General features: G+C 52.0%; 5 protein-coding genes across 5 annotated transcripts; 2 read left to right on the forward strand and 3 right to left on the reverse strand.

Annotated features, from left to right (window-relative positions):
- Positions 1-1626: 1626 nt before the first annotated feature.
- VTJ04DRAFT_8396 (uncharacterized protein) lies at positions 1627-2416 on the reverse strand (the record flags this gene model as incomplete). Its single annotated transcript, XM_069366828.1, has 2 exons — positions 1627-1802; positions 1870-2416. The coding sequence occupies 2 exons, from the start codon at positions 2414-2416 to the stop codon at positions 1627-1629; spliced, it is 723 nt and encodes a 240-aa protein (XP_069215218.1).
- A 765-nt stretch (positions 2417-3181) lies between these two features.
- On the forward strand, positions 3182-5390 carry VTJ04DRAFT_8397 (uncharacterized protein; the record flags this gene model as incomplete). Its single annotated transcript, XM_069366829.1, has 6 exons — positions 3182-3374; positions 3421-4095; positions 4282-4310; positions 4361-4551; positions 4614-4684; positions 4897-5390. The coding sequence occupies 6 exons, from the start codon at positions 3182-3184 to the stop codon at positions 5388-5390; spliced, it is 1653 nt and encodes a 550-aa protein (XP_069215219.1).
- Positions 5391-5890: 500 nt separating this feature from the next.
- On the forward strand, positions 5891-7705 carry VTJ04DRAFT_8398 (uncharacterized protein; the record flags this gene model as incomplete). The annotated part of the gene is made up of 3 exons (XM_069366830.1): positions 5891-6324; positions 6372-6403; positions 6453-7705. 3 exons carry the CDS (start codon positions 5891-5893, stop codon positions 7703-7705), a joined length of 1719 nt encoding a protein of 572 aa, XP_069215220.1.
- Positions 7706-8229: 524 nt separating this feature from the next.
- Positions 8230-9127, reverse strand: VTJ04DRAFT_8399 (uncharacterized protein; the record flags this gene model as incomplete). Its single annotated transcript, XM_069366831.1, has 3 exons — positions 8230-8421; positions 8472-8759; positions 8813-9127. 3 exons carry the CDS (start codon positions 9125-9127, stop codon positions 8230-8232), a joined length of 795 nt encoding a protein of 264 aa, XP_069215221.1.
- A 435-nt stretch (positions 9128-9562) lies between these two features.
- On the reverse strand, positions 9563-11434 carry VTJ04DRAFT_8400 (uncharacterized protein; the record flags this gene model as incomplete). The annotated part of the gene is made up of 4 exons (XM_069366834.1): positions 9563-10284; positions 10549-10675; positions 10729-11031; positions 11078-11434. The coding sequence occupies 4 exons, from the start codon at positions 11432-11434 to the stop codon at positions 9563-9565; spliced, it is 1509 nt and encodes a 502-aa protein (XP_069215222.1).
- Positions 11435-12994: the final 1560 nt, after the last annotated feature.

A 12994-nucleotide genomic window follows, 5' to 3' on the forward strand; every position in this document is an offset into this window, starting at 1 on the left:
GCACTATTCCAAAAATGAATCGAGCTTCTCGAGGCTTGGCGCACTATTCCAAAAATGAATCGAGCTTCTCGAGGCTTGGCAGAACCACCAAAAATATACCATCTTTGAAAATCGATATTAAATCGGCAAAAAATGCAGTAACGGAGCGGATTGCTGGTTCTTACTCAGCTCTATAAGCGGAATCGAATGGTATATAGTTTGTATAGGTGCACTATATTTGGGGGGGTAACCCTAAGCCCTAAAGTGGTGAAGGAGGGCCGGGGGTTGCGTGATTTCGGCGTCGAAAACAAGGCCACATCAACATGCAAAGAACAATCATATGTGCCGCTTTGATCACGAGTCACGTGTATAGCTAAACTCTGAACTGTGGTTGGGTTGTGCAGAAGGAGCGCCAGGATGCCAAGTCCGGATTTCCTAATAGTAACCTCGTCGCCCCTGCCATCTTCCCGGCGCTAAGATGCTAAGTCTGGATTTCCCAAATGATAACCTGGTTGCCCCTGCCTAACCCGAACTTCCTAAAATGGAAGTGTAGGCTTGGTAAGGCGTTAGTAATATATAAAGTATACTATCTTTAAAAATCGATATTAAATCGGTAAAAGATGTAGTAATAAAGCAGATTGTGGATCCTTACTTACCTATGTAAGGAGAATCCAATGGTATATAGCTTGTATAGGTGTACTATATTTGCGGGGGGTAACCCTAAGCCCTAAAGTGGTGAAGGATACCCACTGTCACGGGTTAGCACCCGTTCCTTGAGGGTTAGGGTTGTGACCCTGACCCTAGCCCCACTGGTTTAGGTTGTAGAATAGTGGAGCCACCTGGCCCGTGCACCCCACAGGTGAGGGGTATTTAACCCACGGGTCAGGTCCTCCAGGTTGTACGTTCCTCGCGCAACCTCGTTGCTAATAAGAGGACCCCTACGTTGAGCCATTGAGCATCCCGTGGCACCCACCTACTTTATTTTATGGAAATCGACGATATTTCAACCCTTAACCCTCTTATTTAGAGGACCCCATTTCCCATACTAAATCTGTTTAGAGGACATCGACCCCCCCCAAAACCTGCCCTCCCGGCCCCGTTTCCGCTCCCACCCCTTCCCCGCCCTTCCTGCCTGTAGCCTAGGGCCCCGCCGCCCCTGCCCCCGCCGCCCCCGCCCAGGGGGGCGTGCTTTTCCGGTCAAGGATTCTTATACAGATTTTCTTTATTTAGATTAGAGCCTTATTACTAGCAAATTTCGTTTAGAGGAAAACTTATTTATATTACCTATACTCCTAGAAGGGAATTCTATTTAGATTAAAACTTACTATCTCTACTACCCGTCCTCTCTCATTCCTAACCCTGGTCCCTATATTATCTACTTTATATTCTTGTCTATAGTTGATATAGATCTATACATGTGACTTATACTCTAGTTGCGCCGCCTCTAGGGGATAGTAATCTGTTGCACCGGAGCCAGACATTCTTCGGAGCTGTGCAATAGTTGGAGCCATGTCCCCGCTGCCCACAATTCTTGCACCGTAGCGGCCTGATACAGACCAACTGATCATGTTTTCCCCTGCAATTCTTGCATTTGTCGTCGACAGTGGAGGCCGGGGCGGCGGAATCTGTCACGATCTTGGTGTGGATTCACTTCGGGCGTGCGCAGTTGAGATAGATACCGGCGACTAGCCCGGGGTCGAGATCTTTGCGGGGATCGTTGCTGAGACGGCCCTCGGGGAAAACACCGCAGGGCATGAGGTATATCTCGACATATTTCTCGCGAGTGGTGGCGACACACAAGCGTTGCTGATCGCCGACGAAACCTGAACCATCGTTCCGAGTGTAGTCAACCAAGACTACATCCGCGGAAGAGCCTTGTGCAGCATCTACAGTCCGAACGTCGATGCGACAGGGTAAGAACCTGGGAAATCACAAGCTCGTCCAGCATCTTGAGGATGGCATCCACCTGGGCCTTGTACGTAGGGATGCACATGACTGTGATAGGCTTGTCCAGGTTGTTAAGTGCCGGATCGCAGAGGATCTCGGGAACGATCTGCCTCGGCTTGTTGACATGCGCCATGTTGGAATATGATGTGACAACCCTGTCCACCTGCGCATTCTGGATCTCGATGAGGATGCGAGACCTGACATCCATCTCTGGACACTTCTTCCTGAGCCTGGTCTGCCAGTTCGTTGTGTTTACCTGGGGGCAGCCAGGTCTTGCGCAGGACGCCATTGTAAGAAATGAGGATGGCAACTGCATGGAAGTGCCGCGGGGCCGGTGATTGATCATGAGCGTGTCCTTGACAATCTCTCCCGCAGCCACCGCTCGTGCCAGAGTCGGCATCCCGAACTGTGGTTCGTATAGGCTCCACAACTCCTTGGTGCCCGACTGGACGTCCGGGTCAAGTTGCTTGGTGTTGCCCATAACCGACATCAGCTTCGGCTTCGTCCAGCGGGGACCGGCGTTTGTCAACTTTCTAGCCTCAACGATAAACACGATACTGGCTTTGAAGTGAAGATGGAGCTTCGCTGAACAGCCGCCATGAACAGCTGCTGCAATGACACCACTGTATTGTGCCAGACATTCAGCATGCAGCTCGTTGACGAGGGGCTTGATGATGGAACTCTGCTCGACGACTGCGGAAGGATCAGTCGGCTCAATGTCGCCAAGTTTCTCAAGCTCCTGGTGCAACTTTTGGCAAAGCTCAGAGTCCTAGTGTGCCTTGTAGTATCGGTAGACACGCTCGCTCGGCGACAGCGCTTGCAACCACTGTCGCCTCGATTTCACCTGAATGTGACGAGCATCTAGCGTATGCTTTGGCCAGTTGGTGCTGGACGAGGAATTGGTCGTCAAAATGAGAGACGGCCTCACTCAGATCTTCCTCGTCGTCTTTATCGTTCTTCTCGGTCGTTTGTTGGCGTTGTGTCGCTGGGGATTATTGACGGCTCGATGCTGATTCACATCTCCTGTGTAATGCCTTGCTGAATCTCTCTATTATGTGCAAGGAGTTGAGACTCCGTGCCGTCTCGGCGCATACATTCCTGCAATCTCTGGAACCACCCTCGCTACCACCCGGGAGAAGCCATCGCCACAGCCCTGCCGCACTGAGGACGCCGATGAATTGACCGCTGGAAACGAGGAAATTCTTGCTCATCAACTCAACTCTTCCACCAACATGCCGCCGGTGATCCTGCCATCATGGCCGTGATTCTAGCCCTCCTCCTCCTCCTCTGCGTACCCACCACAGCACTCCCAGACGTGCCGTCCCCTGAAAACTTCCTCCGCAGGGTTTGGGCAAGGGCAACTGTTCTCGGCAGCTTTGTCTACATTGATGGAGGCGCGCTAACGCAGAAAGTCGATGACCGACTGTGGAGCACCGAGTCAGATCAAGGCAAGAAACCATCCCCCGAGTTTAAAGTCTTTACTAACACTCCCAGTCAACTCCACACTCTCCATCGATATCTCCAAGTCCTGGACGACGAAAAATGTCACCATCCGGACCATCCACAAGCCGGGCCCTGCAAAGGCGAACGTGGTTCTTTGGAAGGACGAGGCCGCTGGCGTGTTTTATTCCTGGGGCGGCAAGTTCCCGAATGGACGCAACATAACAGCAAATCCCGAGTTGTGGAAGTTCACCGCCGACGGGAACGGTGGAGGCTCTTGGTCCCTAGTCGACGCTGGCACCCGCGATCTGCCGTCTGCCGAAGATGGCGCATGGACCAGCACCCCAGACACCGGCTTCGTTGTTGGCGGGATAGTGCACGGTTATACGCGGATCAACTTTCATGGCCAACTCGAGGTCCTGACGGGCATGATGACCTTCAACCTTAAGAAGCCAGCATGGTCAAGCGGAACGGTCGGGTTCTCTCCCTTGGGTGCAAACGGCCTTGTCTACACGTCTGCCGAGTACGTCCCTGTGTTCGGGCCCAATGGGATAATCATGCTGTTTGGCGGGTACTCGCCGCCTACGCCGCCGTTGGTTGCGGACTTCAGCAAGTCGTACGGAAGACCGATCGATATGGAGAATCTCACGTTTTTCGACCCGGTGACCAAGCAAGCGTTCTGGCAGAAGACGACTGGGACGATTCCCACAACGCCTCGGGGGGAGTTTTGTGCGGTTGGGTTCCCTACTAACAATGGAGGTTTTGATATGTCGGTGTCCTTCCTTGGAGTCTAATGCAAGCAGATGCTAACATGTCTAAGTTTCGTTTCGGGGGGTCGGGGTAATGCTCAAAATGAAGCAGGACAGGATGCCTACATCCTAAGTCTTCCGGGGTTCTTCTGGACTCGACTACCAGACGCGCCAGGGGGATATCGATATGGGCTTGTAAGTTCGCAACATCTTGTTCTCGGAAATCTCTATCTGACAACCTTCAGAGCTGTGTTCGAGTGGGCAAGAGGCAGGTCTTGGTTATCGGCGGCTATGGGGGCAACTGGACCGACCCGGATCCCGCCACCAACGGGTTGATGCTGTTTGATATGACAACTCTCACGTGGAAGGACTCTTATGACGCCAATGCTGGAGAGTATGAGCGAGCCCAGTATCTTCGGGACTGGTACGGCAGCGGGTGAGCAACGATGCGCCTTTCCGATTCCAAGACGTGTGGTACATAGAGCTAATGTCGAGCAGTCAATTGGATAACGTTGAGTGGTCATCTGATGAGGTTAGGAAATTATTTACAACAACTCGGGCGACAGACGGTGAGTATTTACACGGCTAGCCATCCCGTTCTATCGGCCCAGCCCACCCGGATAATGCCGTTTGTTGTCTCTTCCTTTTTCCCTTTACTTCTCCTTTTCTACTTTGCTTCTTTGCTTCTTGTTAAATGCTCTGTTGCCCTGATGTCTTTCTATCAGTCACCCATAGTCCGATCTCCCTGTGTACCCTCTTACTAATGCCACTTCCCCTTTAGCTCCCTCACCAAGCACAACTACAGACAGCCATCCCTCGAATACTCCAACTCCATCCACCACCCAGTCCAGCGAACCAGGATCGGGCTCTTCTCAAGCCCGGATAGGTGCCATCGCGGGAGGCGTCGCAGGTGGTGTCCTTGTTCTTTCACTCGCCGTAGCCGCCCTCATCCTCATTCGCAAGCGTCGTCACCGGCAACAAGTTCCGCCGGAGCAACCAGGTCAACAGTCTCAAATCGACCCCTCTTCTATCGGATACGGTGCGTTCACGTCGACTCCAACGGTGGGTGTCTCTGAAACAGACTACTCAAAAATGTATGTCGAGATGCCAGCCGGCTTCGTCGCCGAGGTGCCTAGTCATGTTCAGCAATATCCATATTACGGGTATGGCTGGACAGCTAACACGATGGGGGTTGGAGGAAGTCTCCCTCGGCAGCCAGCAGAGCTGGGCGCAGATAGGGATGCCGCAGAGCTAGATGCAGGACCGAGGAGGTGATCATCTCAGGCAAATAATGAGACAAAGATTTCAGGCTCTTACCTACCTAACCATAGGAACATTATTCGTCCTTTCTTTTCTTTTGCCCTTGATGCCTATTATCCTCGCCGTTTCTCTACAAGTATGTTGCTCTTTCGATGAATGACCTGGGATTCCAGAACCAACCCCCAGGCTCAGCGCATGAAATAATACACTCCCAGCCAATACAAAAGGTACCGCAAGGCCCCTGAAGAAATGATGAACGATTCCCTGATTCTGTTAATGCTTCCCTTGGCGTGCTCTCGTCCTACGAGCAATTCAAGGCTGCCAAAACAGCTCAGTGCGTTCCATGTAATTCTTGTGGCTGACCAAGATTTGTGTCCCTCAACTACCCCGCCCGCACGCAAAGAGGGGCAGCTCCTCTCAGCTCAGCGCCCCCTGATCTCCACAAGACTCTCCAAACACTCCTACAACTCACACCGCCCTTGAAAGAGTCCCAAGTTCACCCAAGCCCCACCGCCATGTCCGACTCGGCCAGCCTTTCGTCACGCATGGCCCGATTCAACCCCTTCAAAAGGTCTAAACGGACAGAAGACGACGAAGATGATCAAGGAGAGGAAATTGACAATGAGACCGTGGCTGGGGGCGGCCACAGCGCCCTGACGGCAGACGTTACAAAGCATCGCTTACGTGTCAGCGATGCCCTTCGGTCCTTTCTCTCCCATGAGGGCTTGTTGGAAAAGGATGATTCCGAGGGGCTGATCCATCTTCTGGACAAGCCTGTTGCTGTGCCTCCCCAGTCAGTCACAGACAGATCGCACCCACTGTCGGAATACTTCATCAGCTCCAGCCACAATACATACTTGATGGCTCACCAACTTTATGGTGCATCGTCTGCTGCAGCCTACGAAACGACCCTCAAGGCTGGCGCGAGGTGCATCGAAATTGATGTTTGGTACGTTCCGCTCCCTCAAAGCAAGACCCATTCGCTAACTTGCGAAGGGACAACTCGGACGATAAGAACGAGCCCAAAGGTGCGTACAGACATGATCCGTCTTGCCAACTATGTCTAACAAGAAACAGTCACCCATGGGTTCACCCTCGTGTCCAACATCCCTTTCCGGGCAGTCTGCGAGACCATCCGTGACGCTGTTGATCGGGAAGCGTCAGAAGCGCCCAAGGGCTCTGCGCCTGGACCAGTCCTGATCTCCCTGGAAAACCATTGTGACCATGACGGCCAGCTCAGGCTCGTCCAGATCATGAAAGAGGTTTGGGGAGACCGCCTTGTCAGTGAGCGACTTCATGAGAATCAGAGTTCGGTTCGGCTTGAGGACTTGGGCTCCAAAATTGCCGTCATTGTCGAATATCATCTCCCCGACGAGTCCGATGACTCTTCGTCCGATTCGTCTAGCGATTCCTCAAGCGACTCTGATGACGAAAAGAAAGCCCGGGAGGAGTACAAGGCAAAGAAAAAGGCTGCCCCTCGGCCCGTCATCATCCCCGAGTTGGCAGAGTTGGGCGTCTATGGACAGTCTGTCAAGCCGCGCGACTCGTCGTGGTACCTGGACGGCAAGGTCAAAAACGGCCCAGAAGAACATCACCTCATCAACGTGTCCGAAACCGGACTCTCTTCGCACCTGGCAGAGCACAGGGCGGAGATTGCTCGTCACAACGCCCGCTTCCTGATGCGGGTGTACCCCAAAGGGACAAGAATCTCCTCCAAGAACCTCTCTCCCGTTCCGTTTTGGGCCATCGGGGCCCAGATATGCGCCCTCAATTGGCAGACGTTCGGTGCGAGCATGCAGCTGAACGATGCCCTATTCGCGGGGACGGCTGGATATGTCTTGAAACCCGCATTGCTTCGTGGCTTGGATTCGTCCCCACCCCGGAGAAAGACGCTAAAGCTGCGGGTTGTGGGTGCAACGGACGTCCCGTTCAAAGGTGACATCGATGAGCTCAAGCCATATGTCACCTGCACGCTTCTTCATGCGGGGTCCAACGGCGAGCTCGTGAAACTGAAACGCAAGACCGCACCTTATCACGCCCGGAAAGCACTGGCCCCTCTTCTTCACCTGGTCGGCGTTGAGAAACCGCCTGCGACGGATCCTGTCTGGGATGAGACGTTGGAGTGGGAGTTTGTGGACGACGAGCTCGTGTTCCTCCGGATGCTCATCAAAAACGACGCGAGCTTCGCGACCAATCCGATCCTTGGTGTGGCTGCCGTGAGACTTCTCTATGTTCAACCGGGTTGGCGATTTGTCAGGATGTTGGATCTCAAGGGTCACGAGACGGCGTGTTCGCTGTTGGTCAAGTTTGAGATTGAAGAGGTTGCGTAACGGGCGGTTATTGCCGGGATAAAAGAACCAGACGTTTTATTGTCTGATTGTTGCTACTGTTGTTTCTGTGTAACTCTCATTTCAGTTTTGTCTTGACTCATGAATTACGGGACGTTAGGAATTGACTCGTCGACATAGAGTCCTGAAGAGGCTGGCCGATCCCTATCCGGCGGCTGAGTGACTCCCTTTTGAAGAGACCTTTTCCTAAGCCATGAATCCTCTATCATTGCGATGTGAAAGAGTTTTCCTCGGACTCCATGTCATTCATATATCAAGCGCATCTCCGCGATAGCATGACACTTTCAGATATTACCTAACAACCCAGTTACCTCAGGATCAAAGACGAGGTGAAAGACGGCATGCCACCTGCAACACCCTACAACGTTGTCTTCCTCTCGGCCGGACCTGTGGTCTACCCATCCCTCCTCTCTTCCTGGTCGTGGAGTAACCCACAAGACCAGTACATCCTGAGCTTACTCAACCAGGTCCCGCCACACGCCATGCCCTCGGACAATGCTCACTCACTACAGACCTAACAAGAGCCCACCTGTCATCATCAAGACAGTCGTCCAACCCCATGAAGCATGGATAGTCGGCCCCGTTGAGGTGCCCGGAGTTCCATCTGCATTGACTGCCGAGCTGTTGTCGGTATCGATGGTGAAAAACGTTGCCCCAATGGCTGGCCCCAATCCAAGTTGCGTTCGCCACATCGATAACTGGAGCCTCTATTAGCAAAGTACGAACGAAAGAATGACGCAAAACTCACATTCCAATTCTCAATAGTGGCTTCCATTCCAGCCGTCTCGAAGCCCGCGGTATTGAACCTCGCCGGTTGGATGTACAGAGCAAAGATGTACCGATGAACCCCAGTGTTGGGCGACGGGTTGGGTGGGATGAAACACGTAAAGGGCTGGAACTGTCCATTTGGCACACCAAGAACCTCAGCTGTTGGCAGAAGGGTCGAGTTCGTGCCGATTCGAGTATAATTTCCTGCAAGGAAATACCTCTGGTTTCGTGCTGTCGGGTTGTTGCGAGAGGGAGCATCGGCGTCAAGCTTGACAAGTTAGACGAAGCCGTTGTTTTTTTTTAAATTGTGAAGAACCATACCAGATAAATGAGGAATCGCGTCTGAGCTGTCACATTTGTTGCATTGTTGAGGTTCTCGACACTGAACTCAAACGGCCTTGATGCCTCGGAGACAGTGAGGTTCGACCCAGGAACCAAGAGCTCATCGTGGTCGCCGGACCTGTACCCGACATAGAACGATACTGAAGGGTCGATGGCGGCAATGACCTCGGGCACAATTCCCGACTCCATGAACCGGTTCTTAAACTCTAGTGTACTCACGCTGGTTGCCGCATGGTCATCGGCCAATACAACGGGAAAGACGGCGCAGAGCGCCCAAATGAAATTCTTCCTCATGTTGCTTGTGTGAATGGAAGGGTCAGACCAGCTGGGCGTCCAGCGCCAAGGGGTATCCAAAATAAAGAATTCAAGAATTAAGGTTGAAGAATAAGCTTCTGTTCGGTGTTGCAAAGCAGGACTTCCAGCTCCATTTAAAGTGTTGGAATGACGAGCCGGATGAGCCATGTGCCGGACGGATGATCGCCAGGCAAAACTCCGAACGAGTCGATCATGTTTGACATCGACAACTTGGGGAACGAGTTGGTTGTCACTAGGCTCTGAGCAGCCCTGAAACTCAATGTGAAGATCACACATCCTTGGCGGTTTTCTCCTAGATACGACCCAGAACGATTGCTGAAATTCCTCTTTCCCTTCGACTATCATGGCTTCTCAACACAAAAATATGCATGACCACGACATTACCGCTCAACTACCTAACAAGATAATATTGCCTCATTCTAGCCTCCCAGTGTCCGCAGCCAGCATGCCAAGAGCAATGTAGAGTTGCCCGGCGTAATAAAGAATCCAGACAGCATATTGCATGATTGAGCGCACCGAGGACCCTCGAGGCACCAAAAACCTATCGGCGGCAAGTATCGAATCGGAGCTGCAAAACATAACGGCCCCAACGATGACTAGAGTGCTGTCCAGCATCAGGGATGTCATGGCCATGCCGAAAATCGCGATGGAGTACACAACAACGGGGAGTCGAAGCCCTTTGCTGATTCGAGGCACCAACAGGGCAATCATGACAGGAACAAGGATGCTCAATCCGCCTGCAACCATTGCTCTCCAGCCTGTGAGGACGGTTTCGAGTCGGGGTTCTCCTGAACTGTTGAAAAAGAGCCCGGCGTAAAGAAGGTGCGCGGTTAAAAAGGATGAGAGGCCGTAGAGAAATGAGGCGTCGTCGTCCCAGGCGAGGAATGCATCGCCGAGTGATCCGAGAGCCAGGGCGGCTACCAGAAGAACTGAGCCTCCTCGAGCAGCGGCAAATGCTGAAAGAAGTGTTGTTGACAGCGTCTTCACCACCATCCGTCCCAGACTTGGAGGGGAACGGACGATCGCCAAATAGAGCACGGCATTGGCGATCGAGGCAGCACGTAATGCCGAGTCGAGTTTGAGCGGTATTTGGGTAGACGGCATGATGATTGATGTCTCGAAAGGTTGAGGATAAACTGTGAGTTGGTGTTGTGCGATGTGCGAACGCAGCATGTCAACCCTCCAGACATCCATGTGTTGAGGTCGCAGCCGAGGCAGCAAAGACTTGGCGTTCCCACTCCGTGAACCCCAAGCAGATACCCCTAGCCTCTTCTGCTGCCTCCACCATCAAGCAATGGAATTCCTGGGTCTATTTGAATGTACTGCATCAACCCCCTCCAAGTCTCATGAAGCACTGCAGGAAGCCCTCGCTCGCTACGTCTGTTTATCGGAATACATACCGGTATCTTCAAATGGCCGACAGGCAAGCGCTCTCCATGCCCTCTCACACATCGGGGTCAAATCGTTCTCAGTCCTCGAAAACAAAAGCTCTGATCTCCCATTCCATACGCCCGTGATGGAGCGGCCCTAAGACTGCGTCAGCTTCTTCATCAGACAGACGAGAGTGGGAATCAACATACCAAACCCAAAGTCAAGCTGATGACTTCGTCCTGCCAGGCTGGTTTGTATGTGTATCTGGGTTGTTTTCCTCGTGCCATCAAAGCGATATTATCCGCTGCAACTTCGGCTTGGCGAGAAGATGTCCTTGCACTCGCATTGGAAACATTCGTTTCGGCAACATCACCGCACGCAAACACATTCGGCAACGAGTCATCATCGATCTGAAGGGTAGGCTTGACCCTGATCCGGCCCGACGGTGAGAGCGCATGAGGAGCGATCTCTGCCACCAAGCCCGAAGCAGGTTTTTGCCCGGTGCAGTTTATCTGATGAATCAGCCATGGTTTCGGCGAGTAGGTCAAGATCACGTACCAAACAATCGCACTCGAGCTTGTTCCCAGAGCTGAGCGTCACAAACTTGCCATCGGCGCTTTGGGCCTGCACCTTCTCTCCAAGAACGACGCGGATGCCAAGTTTCTCAACGGCGTCCATGACGCTCTTTTGAAGCTCGGGTCCAAACCGGTTCATCAAAGTCTGCCGCGAGTGAACCAGCGTCACCGACTTGTTCGGATAGTAGCTTTTGGCATCTGTGGCCAACTCCACACCGGCAGCCCCCCCTCCCGCCACGACAAGGTGTTCTGCCTCCCTGATGCGATCCTGGATGGACTTCAAACGCTTTATTCCATCTGCCTTGTTTTCGACGCCAAGCCGAGACGGCGGTCCTGCCATGCTTGACCCGGTCGCGATGAGGAGAAACTCGTACGGTATTTCTTCGCCGCTTCTCAAGACCACCGTGTTTCTCCTTACGCCGGTAACTCGATCTTGAACCCAACGGACCATATCTCTGGGGGCTTGCGAGAAGAATGCCGGCGTATACGGAATAAATGCTTTGTGCTCATGGCCCTCCACGACACAGAAACGAGGCAGCACCCATGTGAAGTTGAAGTGACTATTGGGTTCGATTACAACCACGCGGTATCGGCCGTCTCTTGGCAATGACGTCGCCAAGATGCGGGATGCAAAGTAGCCAGCAAAAGAAGCTCCAACAACCACAACGTTCTTGACATCTGATGGGCTGGCTGGTGGAGTTGATGTGCGCGTTCTCAGGGAAACCCATTGAACTGTGAGAGAGCGCCTGATGGCCACAAATGCTTGTCGGATGGTATGGGTCGCGAGACCGGTCACGAGGGCTATTTTGCCCGCAAAGTCGGAAATCATGTTGAGCGGCTGCGTTGTGGAGTCGTCCAAGACGAAAGTCGTCTTCATAGGTGATGTGCGGTTTGAGCAACCGGATTATCGATGAGAGGGAAAAGACCTGATCAAGCCACAAGTCAGTGTTTTGGATTGATGATTCTGAAGAGAGCGAGCAGCATGACGGGAGACGCGCACGCGGCTGGGGCCTCTGGCGAACTGTCCGCTGACTGAGCGGGATGCTAAGCGCCTGTGCCGCGCACAAGACATGACGTCTCTGGGAGTAATAATAGGCATCCCATGTTGCGATGAGTTGTTGGGTCATGATCTTGATGGTTCCATCTGTGTATGTTATTTCTCTTGTCTATTGTTCTTTTTTCTCTTCCTTTCTTTTCGTTTCATTGAAATCTCTCCTTTCGTGCCTAATAGTTCTTCATTTTCTTTATCTTTCTTCCTCGTTGCCTCATTATGTTTTCCTCCTTCTTTTCTTCCTGCCTTGTTCAGTTCCTTCCCGCATCGCCGCTGCTGGTTCTATCTCTGCGTACCTATTAATGCTTCTAATTTCTTTTCTTCTTCATCCCATCCTTTCGCATCTTTTCTCTGAGGTTATGAAAAGGAAAATGAAACAATCTTGGCAAGTAGTGGTTATCGATAACCCAAGTAGGCCAGAGAAGGCTATATCCTTAACTTGATCGATCTAATGCAAATCGAATACTACCCTCACCACTAGTTCAAGTTCAAGATGATTCCCTGACTTCTTATCCGTTACTCGTTGCTAGTACAGACACTTACGTGACCCAACAGGTTGCAGTTCTATCTTGGGTTCCGTGCTTCTTTGCTTTCCTTCTTTCCTTCTTGATCTCTAGCTTTGTTCTTCCGTCACTTCTTCTTTGGTCACCCTTAATATTCTCTCCTCTCTTATGTCTCTTATGTATCTCTCTTGCTTAGGCTTAGGGTCCTATCCTTCCATGCAACTTCCCCTCCAATCTCGTTTCTTTCTGCGAATAATAACAGAAACGAAAACAAAAAAAAAAAAAAAAAAAAAAAAAGAAAAGAGAGAGAGAGAGAGAGAGAGAGAGAGAAGAAAGAAAACGGAAC

This window comes from Mycothermus thermophilus (genome assembly GCF_041956435.1).
Source record: "Mycothermus thermophilus strain CBS 625.91 unplaced genomic scaffold VTJ04scaffold_6, whole genome shotgun sequence".
In the NCBI taxonomy this organism is placed as follows: Eukaryota; Fungi; Ascomycota; class Sordariomycetes; order Sordariales; family Chaetomiaceae; genus Mycothermus; species Mycothermus thermophilus.